Raw genomic sequence first — 21,525 nt, forward strand, 5'->3', positions numbered from 1 at the left:
AACTATTGGCTGACAGCAAATCTGCCGAAAAATTGTGAACTCCGCACATTTTGTTTGATATTTTGGAAAATATGCATGGGAATGATGTGAAACTTCGTGTATGAATAACAAATGAGCTTATCTGTATTTAAAAAATATGTGTAGAGACAATCTTCAACGCGTTTTTACGTAATAAAAACGTTTTTAGTTATGCTGCCGAAAACAGGTACACTGCCGAATACTGCTACAGTTACCCTAGATGTTTTAAAATGAAAAAATAAAAAGTCGGCCTTAATTGTACCACAAATTTCATACAACTTCATCAGCCCTGGAATTTCTCAATTATTTGTCTAAAGTATTCAGTAAATTCTTTGAAGTCAGATGATTGACGATTCAGTGATGCAATTTTAATTTAAACACTAAAGAAAACTTCAGTCAATGTATCTAAAATTACAATTTGTTGCCAACACAGCGTGATACCTAAAAATAGCTGAACAGTCTTACTGGTTGTTATCATTCAGCAGCAAACCTTCAGCGCAAATTTCAACCACTTTCACACAATTCATTCCAATCACCGGTAAACATATTGGAGATATCAATTATGGGATGAAGGAATCACAACCGTTCTCCGCGGACACCTTCACATTGCTGTGCCCCGCTCAAACGCCGCCTCTCCCACGTGACCGTTTGCAAAAAGTAATATTCTGCCGGCTAATAGACGTTATGTGTGGCGCACATTGGCAGGTTTATTGAATGTGGCGTGACAGCAGCAGCAGCACCAGCAGGCAGCAATCACCTCTTCCAGGGGCGTTATCTTTTTCGTTTCGGTGCAATGTGTGGCAAATATGTTATTGGTTCCTTACCACGGGATGCTTGGATAAGAGGGAGAGTACCGCACCAGCGTCTGTGTCTGTGATTCGAAGTCAATTTTCATACATAAATGTCAGACGCTCTCGTACCCCGTACCAGGTTTGGTCCTTCGAGCCGGAATCATTCGAATCCGTGGTAGACGTTGCTGCCACACTGATAGACTTTTGGCAGTTGCGATAATATTGGTTTTTACAATCGAACCAATATGTGTGCTGGCAGAGAGAAAGAGAGCGATAGATCAATGGGAGAAAGTGCTACTTCGTTCTGAAGGAAATGAGACTGTCCAGCAAATGTCAGCCACACATCGACTGGGCAAGAACGTGCCTGAATTGTTTGGCCTATGTATGTGTGTGTGGGCGCTCAAAACGCTTGTGTCCTCTCACAATGAAGCAGCTCCCCCTCACGTGCACTATATGAATCATCTGTCGCTTTATCATGTACGTACGGACCGCCAAAGAGTTCATTATTTGTGGACAACGTTCCCCAGCTCCAGGACTTCGACTCTGGGGCGCGAGGATGGTTGTTTGAGCTTTCGGAGCTCACGGAGGGTGTCACAGACGTGCACATCGATGCGACCACATCGCTAAAAGCCCGTGTATGCGCTCCCTGGGTTTGCTTTCCCGGCCGCTCTGTGGTAAGGCTTCTTTCACGGCTGAATGCAGTTATCGCACAGTTCCGTGGTCGTCCAGTCCAGCCCGGTGCTGCTGGTGCCCGGTTCGCGGCATACGTCAAACGCGTTTGGTGGAACTGAAGCATAATGCGGCCGTTGCTGCTGATCTCCTGCGGTTCCTTCCGCTGCTTATGCTGTTCATGCTGCTACATAGCCTCGTCGCGGAAAGTTCAACCACCTCGCATCACTCGCTCTCCACCAAACCGCCGTCAAGTGGGTCGATGGTTCGGTGATTCTCGGACACACACACATGCCAACTCAGAACCGTGTGTAGCCAATATCTATCGATTCAAACAATCGCCCTGAATGTGCGTACGCTTAGCTCCACCCCAAGTACGCATGCCTCCACACTCCTTCACCCCTCAACCACCACAACGACATGTGGTTAAACCAGTTCTTTGTTATTATTTCCATCTTGGATGAAACATGTTTCCTCTACCCGTTCTCGTTTCACCGTTTTCGCAGCACAGCACACCCCGCTACGGGGCGGCCCTCGGACCTTTGTGCTATGTTGCTTTAGCTCTCTCTCACACACACACACACACACACACACACACACACACATCCTTACTCCCGTACAGCTTCCTTTCCGAGCGTCGGATCTCTTCCTGAGATCCGTGCTCCATCGAAGCGCAATGCTGCTCGCGCTCTGTGCGTTAGCTTACCATCGGCATAGCCCAACCATCCCTCTCCAGGCTTGTGTCTGAAGAAGCGAGGGTGCAAGAGCAGGTTTAGAGGCGGTTAACCGTAACGCGCCTATACCTTTTAACGAACGTTCTCCGTCAATGCTGTTTGTGCAATCGGGGAGGGCGCGTACCGTTCATGTGTGTGATGATGATGGTGGAGGGTTCCCGGCTGCTGGATAAAGAGCGTTAAAGCTCCGCGCGGGATGTGGTCTGCGCACCGATCGATTATAAAGCAATATATGCAGATGGGGCTGGGTTAGTGGAAACATTGAGCAAAGAGCGCAGCAGACACATCGCTCGGAGGTATTTGGCGATGGTTTTGTGCATTATGTTTGGAGGTTCTGGCGAGGAGAGGATGTTTTTTTTTGCATAAAAGTTGTACCTTCAGTGATTGTTTTGGTTTGATAGAGAAGGTAAGCTTTTGATGGGTTGTTATTCTTTTCATGATGGCATGTAATCTTTTTTCATGCTCATATTATGGTTTTATTTTTATGAAAACATGACTGTAAAGCACCTGTACCGAGTTAATGGCTAGAAAGTCCTCCTAATAAGATGATCATTCTTGTAGAAAAATGATATTTTGATTGGTGCATAAAGAAATGTCCAGATATTAGAAGTTTTTTTTTCGTTTATAAAATCTATTCTATCTATATATAAACTATATCCTGACTTGATACAACTCCTACCTACTGTAATGACTCCGACTCTGGAAGACTCCAACTTCTGGCGATTCCTGACGACTCCAGACGATTGCAGACGACTCCAGACGACTCCAGAAGACTCCAGACGACTCCAGACAACTCCAGATGACTCCAGACGACTCCAGATGACTCCAAACTCCGGACGACTCCAGATGACTCTAGACGACTTCAGACGACTCCAGACGACTCCAGACTCCAGACGTCTCCAGACGACACCAGACGTCTCCAGACGACACTAGACGACTCCAGACGACTACAGATGACTCCAAACTTCAGACGACTCCAGACTCCAGACGTCTCCAGACGACACCAGACGTCTTCAGACGACACCAGACGTCTCCAGACGACACCAGACGACTCCACACGACTCCAGATGACTCCAGACGACTCCAGACGACTCCAGACGACTCCAAACGACTCCAGATGACTCCAGACGACTCCAGATGACTCCAGACGACTTCAGACGACTCCAGACGACTCCAGACGACTCCAAACGACTCCAGACGACTCCAGATGAGTTCAGACGTCTATGTATGATGCTGATCTTACTTTCCTTCCGGAGTTGATTCTGAAATTTTCTGAGTACGATCCGAGTCTCTCCTCCAGAATTCCAAAGAGCATTGCAATCAATGAAAGTTGTACTTTTATTTTATTGTTTTAGGATATTGTACCTTGTGGAAGTTTTAATCCATATATACACTAGAAGAAAACAATAATTTAAGAATTAATGTGTATTTTGTAGTAGCTTCAAAACTTTTCAAGCTGTTCAATTTATCCATATAGCCCCACATTCCCATGTATAGTAATATACTCGAGAACGTAAAGCCCAAATTTAATTATGTTTTATCCCTATAATGTTTGTGTTGTTTAATTTATCTGTAATTACTGGTATATTAATCAGCGCTTTTATTTTATTGGGGAAACCTTACAATCGCGTTTGTTTGTGTGTTGTGTACTCGTACAGTTGCAATAACGCAATTTGTGCGTTATTTTTGTCTCCCATTCCATGAGTGTTGTGATGCTGGTGAAATATTGATATCAAATTACCATTTCCAGTGAAATACTCGAGCGAAGCCATTGTGAATGTGATTTTATTACAACGTCTGACACATGTGCTTCCCGTGGAAATGGTTTCCAGTTTTCCGTAGACTCTTCCTCCATATGTTTACGGAAATAATTTTAATTAAAGACAATTTCATATTCAACATTCCCGTGGAATTCGGTGTGTCCCTTCTGTTCTCGTCTCTTCTCGAAACATTGCAATCAAAAATGAGAAAGCAAGTGAAAAAACACAACAACACAAAACATCAAACACGAAACCGTCACGGGAATGACTCCCTCATGTGATGACGTAAGGAGGAAAGAATAAAGCGCTCTCTCTCTCCCTCTCTTTCTTTCTCTGTCTTTTGACCTCAGGGTGTGTATATTTATTGTATAAATATTTATGCAAAGACGGATTGTTACCTCGTATGTGTGGATCTGTGAACTGAAGAAGTCTACAATAGACTGCGCACTCCCACCTCGAAAAAAGCGAAACCCCGTCACGCGCGAGATTGATAGGGTTAAAAGATTCTTCTTTGGGCTTCCCACTCTCCACACCCTCCCACGAACACTCGTTTCCGTGAGTTTTTGGTATAAAGCAGGAAGAAGGAAAAAAAACGAGCAAATGCACGACATTAATTCTACTTCAAAGTCGCGCTTGCGATACACGACGGCGGCTGGCGAAGAAGAACGGGAGCACAGAACCGGATGACGGTTAAACTCCTCTTTGCCGGCTGCTTTGGCTGAGCTTTCTTGTTGTGCTTTCCAGCAGTGGAGTGGATGGAGCGGGTTACAACACGACGCAAACAAAATTCACCCGCCCCGGGATGTACAATCGCTACAAATGTTTTGGTGGTCGGGAAGCGGACGGGTTTTCTGTTGTCCCCTTATCAAGCCTCGTTGAGGTTATGTGTGTGCAGCAGAGCTGGCACTGGGAAGGGAACGGAGAACAGTTTATTATTGTTTTCATTTACCTCACTTTACAGCAGCGGCTCCCCTTTCGTGAACCGTCGCGAGTGTGACCTCCTCGCGTAAGATGAAACGTTCATAGTACGCGCAAATGCATTGTCGAGGTGGTCTCGTGCCCTTTTCTCAGTCTTTCTTATCCACCGTCTCAGCCAGAACCGGGGTTTTCTGGCTCGGTTAACTAGGCCGGCTACGTGAAGAAATGGTTCTCAACGTTTTCAGTACGAAAGCACGAGCTTAATCGTCTCTCTTTAACTACTAAACGGAGGCGACCTTTTGCTGGCTGTGATGCTACCCGGTGGTACGCACGAGAGGCACAACTGCTTTGGTAACCTTCCGAAATGATGTCGTCGGACTGCTGAACTCTCTTCTCCACCCGTTGAAGGAGGGGAGACTCAGTGACATTTGTCGCCGGGCACTGCACTGCTTGCTTCCGATGTTGCTTCCAGCGTGGTGGCGTCGCATGCAGGCATTAGTGACACATTCCTGTGATGCTATGGCGGCCCCGGCACCAGCACGCCACGGGTTGAATTCCACGAACAGCAGCCGCCCGGTGTGTGTGTTGTGAAGTATGCTGGCCGTGTGGAGTCAAAGGGAAGAAAGCAGGATTCCGAGTACTACAACCTTCGCCGCGAGAAGTGCGCTGTGTAGAGTTAATTGTAGTTATTGCTGTTGTGCCTTTGCCGTTGTCATCGTTTGTTGACGGCCTGCCGAGGAGATGAAACGGAGGTTCGCGGCTGCCTCAAACGCAACGCAAGATGATGGTTTGCGCGCGCGCGCGCGCCTCCACTGCACGAATGCAATCAGTTCGGGTGAAATGTATACTTATGCTTTTCAACACTGTTTACAGTGACAGGCAGGTTGGTGGAGGTATCAACCCCCCGTCCCCGCCGTAGTGCTCCCGTGACTGTAAACGGATGCATTATTTAATCTTTCTTTGAAGTTGTAAACATGTTTACTCCAGAGAGTATATACAAGTGTGCAATCCAGCGCGCAGAGGTCGGTTGCACTCTCTTTCTCTGCAGCCTGCATTGTTGTGATTTGCAGATTGAATGCACCGGTTTTTGTTTGGTTTTACTTTTCCTTTCCAATCGCGACCAGAAGGGTTTGGGATGATTAAGTTTTGTGCAGGAGCAGGCCCCGTATTACCGATCAGAAATCAGGGTTGATTCAAGTGAGCTGATGTAGTAAACAAAATTCAATACAAATGGCAACATTATGTATACTTAGGCATTTTAATTACATGGCGACTTTTGGTCGATGCTCTCGTTTGTTGGAAGTCTGTATTTCTTAAAGTAGATACTGTGAGAACTCGCTTTATCATTCAAACCGCTTAAGAGTATAGTGCTAATGAGAAAATGGCGATAGGAATTGTTAGGACCTTATTTGTTTGGAGATGACTTTGAAGTCTGACTTAGGGTAAAACCAACCAGATTTACTCAAGGCGCTTCTTAGAATGTGCTTAATAGACACACATGTGTGTTGTATTTCTTCAAAAGAAATGCACATATCTCCACAGTAAAAGACCTGTTGTCTCATTAAGCTCTTAGAATACAATTTTATGCTGCATCTCCGAAATTGAAAGCTCATTTCCAGGCTCTGAAGTATTTTTTAGAATGAGGTAGGAATACAGACACTATACATCAATTTTTGAAGACTTCGTAGACCACTTTTTAACATTTTCTTAATGACGGAATTTCTTGATGGAATTTATTTTATTTGAGCTAATCAAGATTTATGAATTACACGATTTTTCATTGGATCTCATAATTTTGGGACATTTTCCTGACTCTTTCTTCTGACGGGAAGTGATCATTTTGTATTGGTAATTGTACTTCATGGCATCCTTGCAGAACAGGCAGAATTGGAAATTCCCATTGGAATGGAAAGTATCCTTTAATACTAAGCACCCCTGAAACCCGTTCGTTTGATTTTTGTGAGAACAACAGAATCACAATGGGTATTTTACCTACAATTTTGTGCTCATATCAAACTACATTTAATGATCGCTATCGATTCATCTCGTGAAACAAATGCATATATTTAACAATATGCTTATTTATATTGTACATTGAACTGACATTTGCAACACAAAGCGTTAATTGTTGACAGCCGTTGCGCACTTCTCTGTAATCGAATACTTGCTATAAAACATCGATTGAACGGCTTCTGTTGACGGTTGTCAGCTAAACTAGACACTACACGGCATGGACACAGTACGCCCTCGGAACCGATGCCTCTCCTCTCTTCTGTACACGGAAGGTGGGTGGTGTGATCGTCGATAACTATATTTTTGTTTCACGCCCGGCTTCGAACGCCACTTTTATGGCACGTTTTCTTGCGCGAAGATTAACGAATTCATGTCACGAACCGCCGTTTGGTTCGATTAAGAATGGTACGGCTCAGTAGTCGTTGCCGGTCTCTACCCAACGTCCCACGGATTCATTCCTCCCAAGACTATTTCTTTTTGCTTCGTCTCTACTTGTTACCCATGCATCGTATGGTAAACTTTTCTAGCATCAAAATGGTGCGCTGCTGTTGGAGTTGGTGCCTTGTCTGCCCAGGCTGCCGGAAGCACGACGAATAGCTGCGTGAATTCTAATTAATCGCTCAAGCTCAAGTGCTCGTGAAAGCATTTATCGGTCGACAGGATGGATGTGCTTTGGAAGGTAAATGAGTATTATGAATAGTGTATTGTGGTTGGATGGTTCGTTTTATTTCATTTGTGGAGGGGCATAAGACAAAAATAAACTATAAAAAAACAGATCTTATTCAGCTCCAACATTATTTTCCAATTTCTACCAAAATTCCAACGGGTCGTGTAAAGGAATGTTCCGTTTTGTTTTGCGCTGAATTCATCCCCGATGGGCCTGCAGGTTATGCAATACATTTTAGATAAAATTTATGCTCCAACCAAACGATTTCTCTTGCTACTATCCCTCGTGCACTGTATTATTAGCTGCGGATCGCGTTATGGAGCTCCTGGGAGCAGCTGGGCGCGTACTTTTCTAGATAATAATCAGCAGAGCCCCGAGCAGGCTCCAGCAAACGGCACAACACACTACGTCACGTCAAGCTGCACTTGCCGCGGCTGGCCCACTGGTCAGCGGAGGGTTGAACCTAACGGGGGTCTTCCCCCACCAGTAGCAGTGTGCTTTGTAATTTAAATTCGAACATATATCCCGCGATTCGCTATCACCAAACCCCCAAACCGACCCCTGCCGCTAGCCTCAGGGTCTTGCACGCTCGAAAAACTAATGCTTTTCTCCTTCCTCTTGTTCTCTCTCTCTCCTCCGCAGGGCCATCGTCAATCAACGTCGTGCACGGTGCTGTTCATGGCGCTGTACTTCTGCTGCATGGCCGCGTTCGCCTGGTGGGCCTGTCTGGCGCTGGCCTGGTTCCTGGCGGCCGGTCTCAAGTGGGGCCACGAAGCCATCGAGAGCCGTTCGCACCTGTTCCATCTGGTGGCGTGGGCAATCCCGGCGGTGCAGACCATATTCGTGCTAGCGCTCGGCAAAGTTGAAGGTAAGTGGTTCGTTTGCGACGGGGCAAAGTTCCGCGCAACACCAGGAGCACCGGTCGGCATGGGGTCAAGTTCGCTGTCACTGTTTAGCCACCTCGCGCTGGATGATGATGATGATCTCCGTCCAGGTGTTGATCCGCGCGTGTGAGGCTTCTCACACAAAGTATGCACAAGGGAGGGACGAGACACCGTTAGAGCAAGGGTAGAACTGGCTGTGTTGCGCGGCGGCCAAGAGCTTTATTGAAACTCGTCACGAAAGCGCTGCTTCAACCTGTTTAATTGTGAAACCTCCCCCTTTATAGCTGGCTCTGTAGAAGGTTTGGGGCGTTCGCGTGTGTCTGCAAGCGATAAAATTGCAGCGTTATATGTCGTCTCCTCCCCTGTGCTGTGCGTTTCCCTTAGTTGGTGTGTGCATATTTTTGCACAGTGCCTGCACCGTTCAACGGGCGCTGGCCGCGCTGTTTTAGTCGTGTGTTTTTTTCCACTGTCAGAAATGATCGTCTCTTTCTGCCGCGATACCATAGCGCGAGGGGACGCAAAGGGATCAGCCGGTGGGTGGTTGTGGCATGCGGGGGCAGTTTCTGTCTGAATCAATAAAAGCGCTATTAACTTTGTTAACGTGTCAGTTATCCCGTTTGGCGGGCGGTCGTTTTGCTCGGCACACGGAAAATAGACAAGCTGCTCGTTCTTTTTTTTGCTCGTTAGTTTTCTGTGCTTGCAAGGTATATAACTTGCCCAAAGGTACCAAAGGGGCTGGGAGCTGGAGCAATGCGGGATGTGAAAGGTTAGATTTATCATAATGTCCGCACTGTGCGCGAGCTTACACCGGCGGATTGAGTAATATTAGTATTTATGAGCAATTTTATCGTCTGCATTAATTTGCTCGGCAAATGGTGTAAAATCCCGGCCCTGGTCGAATGGAATGGAAGGGATTCAAATAGGGATATTAGAAGCTTTCCAGTGGAGTTGGAGTAAGTAGGTCATTTTTATTAGAGTTTCTTAACCTTGGATCCGGCTATCCCGAACGAGTCTCTGCTTTCACGGTCTTAGGATGTAATGGGATATGTGTAACATCCGTTCAACTTGACCCTCCCAAGAACTCTAAGTCTAAATCGCTAGGTTCTAAGTGGCATTAACTTGTACACCGAAAGCTGTCGATACAAAAAAACTTTCCAGTTTCAAAGAATACACGCGCTTCGTCAAAGGATGCACTCATCACGGATTTGCACGTTACACGTGTTACTATTTAAAGAAGAAACGTAAAAATAAAGAGTACACTTCTTGGAAAGCTGCAAAGCATTTGAATGTTTACAGTATGTTCCTCGCTATGAACTGTAGTATCATTACACAGTGGCTTAATTTTCCGGAAAAAGGGTCTAGATCCTTGCTACGAGCTAACAGTGTAACCGTAGCGGTCGCATAATTTTGTTTTCCGTGGTACTAAATACGTTAAATTAATTCCGATTTTAAAACGATGCTAGACTAGGACTTATAATGGCATATTGTACCTAGAAATGAAGGCTTTTTATCAACTTTACGTATTAACAAGCACGATTACGTGTAGTTCCGAACTTTTTTTAAGTTAAGAGCTATTTGTTTGCAATTTGTTACCTTTTTTTGTAAGTTGTCAAGTAGACACAGAATAATTTATCAAAAAAGTTAAGAAACTCTAATTTCTTAAAAGACTATCAAACATCCCGAAATAAATGATAATCGTTTGTTTAACAATTATTAGGGCCCTTCACGATTCTAGGCAGCTTTTTGTATGAAGTTTGACAGTTGGAGGCTTAAATCATGTTAACACTCCATACAAAACCACACGCAAAACTAGCCTGCAATTTTCAGTCTAGATTATTCTAGTCTCAAAGCTAGAATTAGATTCAGGAACCTGCACGAAAAAAAAAGGCAAAACCATGTGGTGTTTACATTTTTCCCAAGGTGCATTAAAGAGATCTGGTGATGGAATCCAGAATCAAAGTATATTTAGTCATAGCATGTCTCATAGCATGTTTTTTATAAACAAATTTGAATATCACTTTTTGACAGGATGGGTGAAAACTTTTGTTCAAACAAGGTTTCTGGGGCTTGACGTACACTCAAAAAACTCTTAAAATTTTCATTCAGAACCAGAAGCGATAAAAATCAGCCTTCTAAATTCATACACCTTGGGATAAGCCTTCCTGTATACTATACACACTTAGATAGCTACTCGAAAACTGCTATACAATGCGAATAGCTGACAGGCTGACATTTCAACCTACGAACTTAAAACGGAAAGGGCCCCATTAACTGATTTTTTCGCGTGATAATGAAAAATAATCTCTATTTTACAGTTGATAAGCTGTTTCTTGCAAGCTGATAAACTTGTAGCATATAGTCGCTTTCGTGTACATTACCTCTTTGATTATGTGCGTTTGGTTAACTCACCGTAGAATGGTTAAACAAGTAGTTTATTAAATTTCACAAATCAAAATGACACACTACGCTTTGATAATTTTACGCATCAACCTTTGCCAGTTGATTCTCTCCCTCTAGAGTTCTTGAGGAGCATGGTTGAGTTCTACCCATAATTGAGTGTGTGTGTGTGTGTGACTGGGCCAAGGGCGTTTTAGATGGAGCCTGAAAGACTTTAACATCTGAATGTAACGCAAACTTGGCAAAATTGAATTGCAAACTAATGCAGTCAAAATGAATGGGCAATTTAGCTAACGATTACACGTGTGGCACCAAGTCGGCCCGATACACGAGTTAAATTTCATTAAATTTATTTTGTTGTTGTATCGTTACTCCATCTCCATCTCGCACCGTGAATGTTTTTTTCGGTCGCTGCTCGTATCTTTTTTCTGCAACAAATTTCTCATCACGTTTCTGGCCCGGTTAGAGCTTTCTTTCTTTTTTTTTTGTGGTTGGTTTTTTCCTGCCATCGAATTTTGAAATTGAATCTAGAACACGTACACACTCACACATATATCAGCACACCGACCCTGAAATGATCAGCACCACCGTAAGGTCATTAATATGGATGTGTGACGTTTAAATTTCAAACCACTAACGATCGATCAGGGACCGACCTGGCCTCGTCTTTACGCTCGCGAGGAAAAGTGGCTCCGATTGGGGGTATTGGGATAATCTTATCGGAGAATCCATTAGCTCTCGGGCCCACTGGAAGGAGCTCTGTGTGTGTGTTTGCGAGAGCGCATTACAAGATTATTGTCGAAGCATGTGCGCACCATGGTTAGTGATTCGATTTTCCGGAAACGATATCGAAATGGGCGTAGGGATTTGAGACGAGAGTTCTACACATCGATCGCGCGGGCTGTCGGTTGTGTTTGACGTCGTTTAAAAGTCGTGCAAAAACGACCGGGGAGCAAATAAAGCGCTGATTCAAAACGGGCGATAAAACGCACGAGCTGCAAAAACGAGAGTCGCGCAAACCGAAATCGGAAAAATCTGCTTGTCTTTCGTTGTTGCCTTTCTCTCAAACAGCCCGCCGGTTGCGGCGGGTTAAACGAGTTTGACTTGCCCTGGCGCGGTAAGTGCTCTGCGATGTAAACGGTTTGATGGTTTGTTATCGTTATTTTTTTGTTCGGTTTCGTTGTTGTTATTTTTTTTGCTACCACAAGGTGGTATGTAACGACGAAGAACAAGTGCAAACAACCGGTTGAGGGTTTTCCTCACTGCAACATGTCGTACGAACGGCGGCAGTGAACGATTGAGACGGCAAGATAAACCACACGATACCAGGATACAGATACGGAAAGCAGGCGTAGTACGCGATCGCTGGCGGAGCACTCTTAATCTTAATTTCCCAACCGAGGGGGTTGAAAATCGGTTGCGAATTATGCGCACAACAGCTCCATAATTTTCCCGGAGCTCCACACAGCACACGACATAACAGTGCAGCGGGAACCGGGTGGTGTGATGCATCAAATCTGATAGTGGATTGTTGTGGCGCTTTATTGGTTTTGTGGCATCTAAAGGTATATGTCCCCAGAAGCTGCTGGTAGTATTGGTTCGGTTGGAGATCAGTTGTCGTGATTGGATTGTGTGGAACAACCGGGATGGCAAGGCGTACGTGTGTCGTATTGCAATTCCAGAAACATTGCTTGTAGTCGTCTTGGGTTGAATGTCGTTCGTGTTCTTCAAAGTACTCCGGAACGCACGCAAGGTATTTCGTGATTCTGAGAATAGCATTGAGATATGTTTTAGCTCAGCACAGATAGCTCATCGATCCGTCACCAAGACTCTGTGCAGCAAACCCTTATCAATGTGAGCTGTAAACTTGGGACCAAACTATTCGGGAGGCGTCTTCGGGAGGCATTTCTTGAAGTCCTGATTGGCAGACTATTAAAAAGACCCCTGGTGCTCCGATGGAACCATCCATCACCGGCCGTGTGGTGGCTGCGGTGCGCTGTCATTTTTCCACTTAATTAAATCTATTGCGAACGTCTGCGGTGTGGTGTGTCTTGCGCGCGTTCTCCACACCATTGAACCGGAACCACCGGAATAGACACGGATGAGTGCTAAAACTTCACTTAACCCCCGAACGCCGAATGTCCCGACACCAATCCCCAGCTGCCCTATCCAGGGCATCACGCGAGAGCCCCATTTTCGGATCCCGCTTGTCTCGATAAATTATCGATCACACTCACGAAGGTTCACTAAGGAGAAAGTGTACTTTGTTCTTCGTCCCCGTTGGGCACCTGTTGCGCCACAGCGTGTGTTGGTGCTGTCGTCCTCGTGCCTTCAGACAGAACGATTTGTCTTTTCCCAGGTGCTGTCCGTGTCCGTGCCGTTCTGGATTGGAGCAGGGCAGGCTGAAAAGGCGCATTCTCTGCTCTACGACACAGCACACCCCGGCTATCAGACTTCAAAGCGTGTCAGCGGTGGCAAATTATACGGCCGTTGGCCGGGGCCAGGCTCCTACCTGTGGGTGATTTGTGGACACTGGTGTCATCGGAGCAGTGGTACACATCGTTTAATCAAACTTAGACATACACACACCCACATACACTGGGTTGGATGGTTCTCGGCCTATGATTGGAGCTGGAATTGCGAGGCATGGGGACCTTCTGGCAATCGGCGAACCAATTTCTTGCCGTTGACCTAATCCCCGCGTACTTCAGCACATCGTTCTCCTTCGCAGTACCACCGGGTTGTCTCAGGATCTAACCGGAAAAGGGAAAGATGCTCGACATAATTGGTTTAAAGGCTCGAACAACACACATGCTTGCTGTTTGCGCCATGGGGTCTGCCTTCTTGCGCAGGTGATGCACGCAAACCGCGAGTTACGAATACGCTTAGATTATCGTCACTCGGCCGAACGTGTTTGACCAGCTTTCCTGTCGGTTCTTCCCGTGGCAGGCCTTGCGACTCATCTTCTCGCTCTGTGTGTATGTCAGGTTTGGTGCTAATTCGCCTGCCCGTTTAACTCTATTTGTTTCTAACTGTTCATTTATAGTCGAACAGCGGGACAGACACTAGGCACCACCAGGCACACACGCATTTCAACACCGTCTCGCGCCACGCCTCACACTGTCTGTCACGCGATGCAGATTATCTCTGGCAATCCGCACCGAGCTTGTTGCATCGTTTTGAACCGCGAGCTGAAACTAACCTGGCCCTTTCGCTTAATCACGCTTGGAAGAAAGTGTGCGGCGGGGGGACCCAGTACGAAGTGCCTCGGGTTGGGTTTGGGGTTACTGGTTTTCTATTTCAGTTTGGCGATGACGCCGTAATTGCGTGAAAGTGCGAGACGAGAAACGAGCAACTGTTACAAAAAAAAATTGGATTCCGATACAGAGAGAAAGAGAGGAGAGGATGTAATGTGTAATGGACGTTGATAAGGTGTAGCTGATTTGCATGAAATCTAGTCCTCCCAGGCGAGAAAGCGAAGCATCTCTCGGAGTGTGGCATGATCTGGATTTTCTTGGTCGCCGTTCGTGTGGCTTCGTGCTTGGCAGGCGCAGCGTTGCGGATTTTTGTGTCAGTGGTGCACCCCGTTCCGAGCACAGAGAGGCACGCAAAGAATCGCAAAGAATTAAGCGTAAATCCATTGCGCGTTGAGCGAAGAGGACGCGTTGGTAAGCTGAAAGGTGTAGCGCGGTTGTTTATTGCTGCCTTCTTTGGAAATTCACATTTCACTTTTTGTTTGCGCTAGGCAGGAGGACAAAACGAAAGTGTGTTTGCTATGCATGGAAAAAGGAAGGCGTTTTGTGCATGGAAACACCTTGATAGGTTAGATGTCTGTTTTTTTTATATTGCTTTCTAAGGTTGCTCAGCTGCACCTGACGAATGTAGTAGGGGGATATTGGGGGCCAATATTGAATGATTTTTTCAAAGGGAGCAGTTTCTTTTTACATATATTGACCGTAGTAAGTGTTAGCAATGTTGGAAACTTTCTATTTTAGTATAATTCTGGATTATTTTAGTACAATTCTGAATTTTAGTGTAATTCTGGATTCAAATTGAGTAAAATTCTCTTTAGTATATCATGCTATTAATTGATGGCCATCATGATTGTTTCAAGACACATTCCAACGTCTACAGACTGGTTACCAGTTATTGCTACAATGACCTCAATTGTTCATTGAATGAAAATCGGTGCTGAATTCTTCGCTCCAGATTATTGAATTGTTTTTCTACTGTTGCAGAATATAACACCACTTTTAGCCAACTTGTTAGTTTCTGGCGAAGTATGCCGTAGCACTTACGTTAACTCGTTTGTGTGGTCTTTTCATTGGAGCTTGAATTCAACATTTTGATAGTGAAGTCTGTTGATGTGATTTGACGTACGAATTGGCAGGCCTCTCTGATCCTCTTCTGGACGTGTTTCTCTTGAATATAAAAGATTTGGAAATTCAAGGCATGCAGATGAAGAGTATATTTAGAGGACCTGCTACTTGATACATCGATAGATACATCTTAGGTCTCAACTGATAGAGAGGTAGACATTCGTAACTATAACTTAACCTTTGATTATGTCTCAATAATAGGTTTCGTTTACTGACTAATACTCATCGACATCTTTAGAACCTCGTTCGTTCTTCAGAATTTAGAGACTTGAATGATTGAAGGAAGTGAATTAGAAGATTATAATTCCTTTAAAAACAAGGTTCCAGCTCAAGTAAATGACTGAACTGCCTAGTTTTCAACTATATTCTTGAAGTCATGATTGACACAGTGATGAGTATAAAATTCTTTAGTATTAAAGATAACCACTACTACTGCCAATTTCTACCATTGCATTTCAATATCCGATAGCTCATATTATGCAAACTCACTTTTTAACCCATCCTATACAAACAGCAAGTGTCCATTAATTGGAATTGAAATGGAAATTACAACTGTCAATGCAGAAGCAGTATGTTACGCATTACAATTAGCATTAATTTTCATTCATTCCGACCGACCACAATGGTTTGCAAACATGTTGCAGCAAAAATTACGAAACTATGCCGATTTAGTGTTGTTGTTGTTTTGCTTGTTGTGTGTGCGCGGGTTCAATCATCAACCTCAAATTGTTTAATGAGCCGTACCTCGATACTAGTAATAATTTTCAATTTTTATGTAACACAGCAAAAACAATAACAATTTACGCTAGCCAAATATCCCATCATTACACAGCTCAACCCGTTTGTCCCGACAACGGATGATGGTACCGCTGGTGCGCTTGTACTGATAAAAAACAACAATATTATAGCACAATAATCATCATCTCTTCAACCTCCCAGCTCCCTGCGCGGTCCCTCGCTGTTCAATTAATCAAAGCCATCGTGGTAATTGATCGATTTTATGGCTTTCGGCCCCGGCCCGATGATTATTTATGAGGTGGCATTAATTTTCACATGTTTGAGCTGTGCGCGTGTGTTGTGTTTGCATTTGGACAGATTTGAATGTGAGGCCACCATCTCACCCACACAGCATTTGCAATGGCTGCTGCACACTTTGTCAGCAGTCGGATTTATGCATCGCGCTCTCGCCGGAAATGGTTAAAAGAATGGTGCAAAAATAATTCTACGGAAAGGTGCATAAATGAGATTAAAATTTTTCACACTCGCGCCACTTGCAAGGTGTGACAATATGCGTTTGGTTTGGTGAGGCAAATCAGCAAAAGAGGGCTTTTTGTTCACACTTAAAAGCTATTTAAAATGCCGTTTGGTGTGGTGTAATGCATGTCCATGCTGTTCGATTACATAAAAATCGAGTCGGTGTCAATATTGGGGCCTGATTTTCGTTCCCAATAAACGTTCATAAACATTCATATCTAGATGCATGTGTACGATGTATGCGGGGGTAGCAAAACATAAAGTATCGTGATTCTTCGGCACAATTTTTGGTGTGAAGTGTTACCCTCGGGCGAATGGGTCGGCAGTAGCCGTTATCGTAAACATTTGCGAAATCCAATAGCATTGATATTGATGAAAAATGGCTTCGAATGTAGTGTGTGTGTGTGTGTGTGTGCCTGCTTTTATTGTACCCATATCCCCTATAGCGCCGAAGAATCCTTTTCCCCAATCGTTCCCCAATCGCAATCGATACGGCTTCGAGCGAAACAAAGAACAATCTAGCCTCTCTGGATGTGTTGCTTCCAGGCTGTACTTCCGGAACCCAATGTTGAACCACCTTCTCTCCTTCTCGCCATTGCTAGCCTGCCAACCAACGCTGCTTGTTGAAGCACCGCAGCCGAAGGGAAAAATCGTGCTGTAAATAATCTAAACAACGGCAAACGGCAATTGCTTTGTAATATTCATAAACCAACCGACAGCGCACCGTGACGTCGTCTCGGTTCTGGAGGGTCTGGGAGGTGTGTCTGGGACGGAAGTTGGCTCGAAGTTCTTGCCCCTCCCGGATGTGGAAGGCTTGCGTTCTAGAGGCGGCTTGCAACCATATGGAGGTTTCCTATTTTTAAACACTGTTTATTCGTTCCTAGCATTTAGTGCATTCTCGTGCCTTCAGAGCGGGGCTTAAGTGTGAGTTCAGGAATGGAAGACCCGGGGTCAAGAGGAGCTAGAGGAGAGGCTATTGTTTGCTCTTTTTGGAGCGGGTAAAGAAGTTATTCTCGTATCAAAAAGTCAGCCAAAGTTTAATTGTAGTATGGCACTCCGGTTAGCCTTTAACTCCGTACGAAAAGCCTTGAAATGATGGTGATGGTCAACTCTGTGTGTGTGTGTGTGTATACGGTAATTGCATCTCGCATTCCGGCAAACATATATCCCGTCCCGTCAACCACCTCCATCACCTCCAATCCGGCAAGGGATTGGAAGGGGTCACACACTTGAATGGGTGTTCGTTTAGCAATAAGTTACGAAGTCAGATAATTTCCCTGGAGTGCTAGTTGGAAAAGTTGGTCCATTTTGGTCTTGGTTTTTGATTTTTGGTCCGGCGTGTCCTCGTGGGTGGGAAAGAGTGTGCATCCAGCAGAGAGCTACGTCCAGATGAGTGTTCAAGGTTTTGTTTAGTCAGGGTAGAAGCAAGCGGTTCGGTGTGTTCTTTTGCCCATCGGGAAGGTTCTTCGGTTGGAATGAATGTCCTCCTCCCGTCCACAAAACGAGAAGAGAGATAAACTTTTGCCTAATGGAGTGAATTTGCATGCCCAACAAGAGGGCGACGCTTTTTCGGAAGAATGGCTTGAAGTTTGGGAATGTGTTCGAAATCCGAAGCGGAGTCGCGTCGGAGGGAGCAGAGCCTGGAAACTGAAATGACCCGAAGTTTGACTGTCGATTTTTATCATTTTAATCAGCGCACGTTGTATTCGAATCAGGACCGCTGTGTACATTCAAATCGCTTTGCTGGGAATTTGAACTTTCTGAAATGGCAATGTTTCAAGCTGCTAGCCGAAAAGCAGCAGGTCCGTATTACTTAATCCGTTTCAACATCCCCACACAACGCTCAAGCTCGGGTGGCGGCTACCGCACTCACCTTTCCCGACCCTGTGCATGCACACTAGCCACAGACGGCGGGCATGCATGCGATCTTTGCTCAGCGCAACGCCATGTTACCCGACGACGTTTATTAATTAAAGCATGTGCGCAATAAAATGTAAATATTTCAATTAATTTAAATGAGCCATAAACTTTCGAGCCCACCAGCACTTGCTTGCGGCAGCAGACGCGACGCCGCAGCAAACGGGTTTTGGTTGCCGGGAGTTTGTCGTTTGCGCCTTTTAACGGTAAGTCGTGCTCAATGCCGCCGTCTTCACCGCCGTCTTGACTCCTTCCGGGGCACGAAGCACATCATTCAGCATTTCGATTTGAAGCTAAAGCACTCGTGAAAATCACCGTCCACGTGTGTGTGTTCTTTATGTGAAGAAGAAAAGGAGAAATGAGAGCAATGAAAAGTTTTCATTTAATGCTTCCTTCTCTGGTAAAGGGGAAAGGCTGGAAGAAGGGTGTTTACTGTTGGTAAATTGAAATTTTAGAACGCAACTGTTACCTCGCCTTGCTCTGCTGATAGTGGTGTGCGTGTGTGTGTGTGTGTGTGTGTGCCCCCGGTGGGTTTGTGGTGGGAAAAGCTTCGATGAGGTGATTAATTGCTTTTATATGCATTCTGGTGTGCGTCTCGCTAGCGATCTCCCCAGCCCCGCAGAAGATGTTGGGCGCCGCAAGGACCAAACCCCATCCGGTTTGCTCATGCTGCTAGGCCGCCCTGCTGTGAGAGTTCCCCCGGTCCTCTAGCTGCTCGCTTTGTAACTGGTTTGGCCAGGCGGAAGTGGCAGCAATCACTGGTACCCGGAGCCATGATGCTAGTGTTTATTTAAGTGTAAATTATGCCAATTAATTTCTGTGTGATTATCTGTACCACAAGGCTCTCTCTCTCTGTCGAGGCGGGCAGCAAGAGCACGCAAACGGACCGCCGAAGGTAGCCAAAGGTCGGACTGCACTCATCCACTCGTGCCCATTTGGGAGTTGTTGGGTGTAAGGTCTTTTGGATAGAGGCTGGCTGGGGTGTAATATGAGAAATGTTGCAGTTGTCGTGCTCTCTTGGTAATGCTCGCCTCAACAATTACACTAAGCAAACAGGCTGGCATGACACAGCAATAGGTTTCTCAAGAATTCTTCTTAATTAAAATAAATCCTGAATCCATGCCATGTAATATAGTTCTTGTGGGCTCACATTTATTGTGTGCTTTAAGTTGAATGAATGTTATTGTGCGGCGTATTGGAAATATGATACGGCTGATACGCTATCCTTCAATTTATTCATTGTAGAGAATTCAATTTGTCTGATGCCATTGCTAGAAATGATGTTTCCTAGAAGACTGCAATATCAATATCAATTGTGCACAATTGCAATATTCCGTTCTTAAGAAGCATTGCAGTAAACTACGCAATAAGTTCAAAGAGAACTACTTCTCAACTAATTGAAATATATTATGCAGAACCTAAGTTCTTGTCGCTAAAGTTGTTATTCATTTCGTGATTGACCTTCAATCTGTTTGTTCTTCAAATGTCCGATTGTTTCAACAAACGTAAATATATTTTAATTTAAAATTTTCAGTTGTCTTGAGTTTAGCTAAGCTGCTCATTGAAGAATACTCATCAATTTATTTTGACTTGATTAGGCTTTTAACTGTTATCGTATTGTCAGTACTTTGCCAAGTTTTAACAGTGCTCTTTGAAATCTAAAGGTAGAATAAAATCCAGACCTCATATACATATCAACCAACAAGCAGATAAGGGACATGGAAGGGATGATCTTAAACGTAGGAGATACTACATTTAGTTGAGTTTAAATGTAGTTCTTATTTTGAATTAGGTTTCAATTGTGCTCTAAAAAACTTCCTGGATAATTTGCACTGTTTTGGAGATTCGAACCTTTGCCCGCGTTGCTATTCTAAATTGGAATTCTTTAACCCGGGTACGATACTAAATTATCGACCAATTTTACGCGACAAAACATCCTTCCCTGATTGCCCGCTTTAATTCTTATATTCTTTTATCGCAAGATTAATACAAAGAATGTGATTGGAATGTTTCGGGTTTAAACCATCGTTTGAAAAGACGATCAAACATTGTTGGCGCTCGGAATGAAAACAATTCCCATTCCGATAGAAACACCCAACTATTACACTGCACAATAAAAGCGCCGATCAATAGCCTTAAGGTAGGAGGACGGTTAAGCACAGGCTTTGCAAATCTCCGAAAACAAATACAGCTTCGCTTATCGCAACAAACACAAACCAACAAAATTTCACCAAGCTCTCTCTCCCTGTGCCGGTACGAACTCTCAGCCATCATAACACGCGCGGGTGGTTTCGTAATTTTCGCACCAATCCACTGCCCAAAAAACCAGCGCCCAGAATCCCGTTTAACGACCCAGCAATAGCAGCAAGGAAACGACTAAACGGGATCCCCGCGTTTCGTAGGTGGGTCCCCCGCGCCCGGTCAATCGATCGAAAGTAAACCGACCGGTAGAAATTAGTTTTGCCGGAAAATGGCAATACCCGGCCGCCCTCATCGCATCCATACGCTCTCCGATGCTTCCGATTGATCTGCTCGTGCTTAGCGGGAAGAACAACTGTTTCGTTCGGAAATTGCCCAAACACCTCCCTCGGATGGCCCAGACGCAGGACGCGCGACTGGTCCCGGGGCCGGCCACCCGGCCACTTAAACCACCGTTAAGCTTTCCCCCTTAAAGCATCGAGCGCGCGCGCCAGCCCTACTTTTAATCCGGTGCTCGTAAAAGCACCCCGACAATTCTGAACCAAATTTCCCGCCCAAAAGTTTTTTGTTGTTGCTGCTGTGCCGCAGCAGCGTGTTTCTCTAGGTCAGAAGGGTTTTGTCGGTCGAGAGAAAGACGGAAAGATTAAACCCTTTTGCTCCGTTTATACGACCCTGCGCTCAGGTGTTACTTTCAGCAGCAGCAGCAGCAGCACTTACCATCAACAGTTTCTGTTCGATTGTTTTGCCAAGCGCTTTGGCCGGCGGGACGACGTAAGAATGCGTCCGCGGGCCTGGATTGTTATACTTTTGGCGCAATTGTTCAAATTGTACGCCAATTTTGTACGCGGTTTATATCGATCCCATCTACGCGTTTCTTTTTTCTGTTTTATGTTTGGAGCTCAAGATAAAGGGGTGCGCTTTTTCC

General features: G+C 45.0%; 1 protein-coding gene across 1 annotated transcript in view; it reads left to right on the forward strand.

Annotated features, from left to right (window-relative positions):
* Positions 1-21,525, forward strand: part of LOC121600631 (frizzled) — a 239,023-nt gene that overhangs the window by 64,606 nt on the left and 152,892 nt on the right. Inside the window, exon 4 of the mRNA XM_041929405.1 lies at positions 8,213-8,438. Coding sequence (XP_041785339.1) covers positions 8,213-8,438 — 226 coding nt within the window. The remainder of the gene's footprint in view (positions 1-8,212; positions 8,439-21,525) is intronic.

The sequence above is a fragment of the Anopheles merus genome, chromosome 3L, assembly GCF_017562075.2.
Source record: "Anopheles merus strain MAF chromosome 3L, AmerM5.1, whole genome shotgun sequence".
Classification (NCBI taxonomy): domain Eukaryota; kingdom Metazoa; phylum Arthropoda; class Insecta; order Diptera; family Culicidae; genus Anopheles; species Anopheles merus.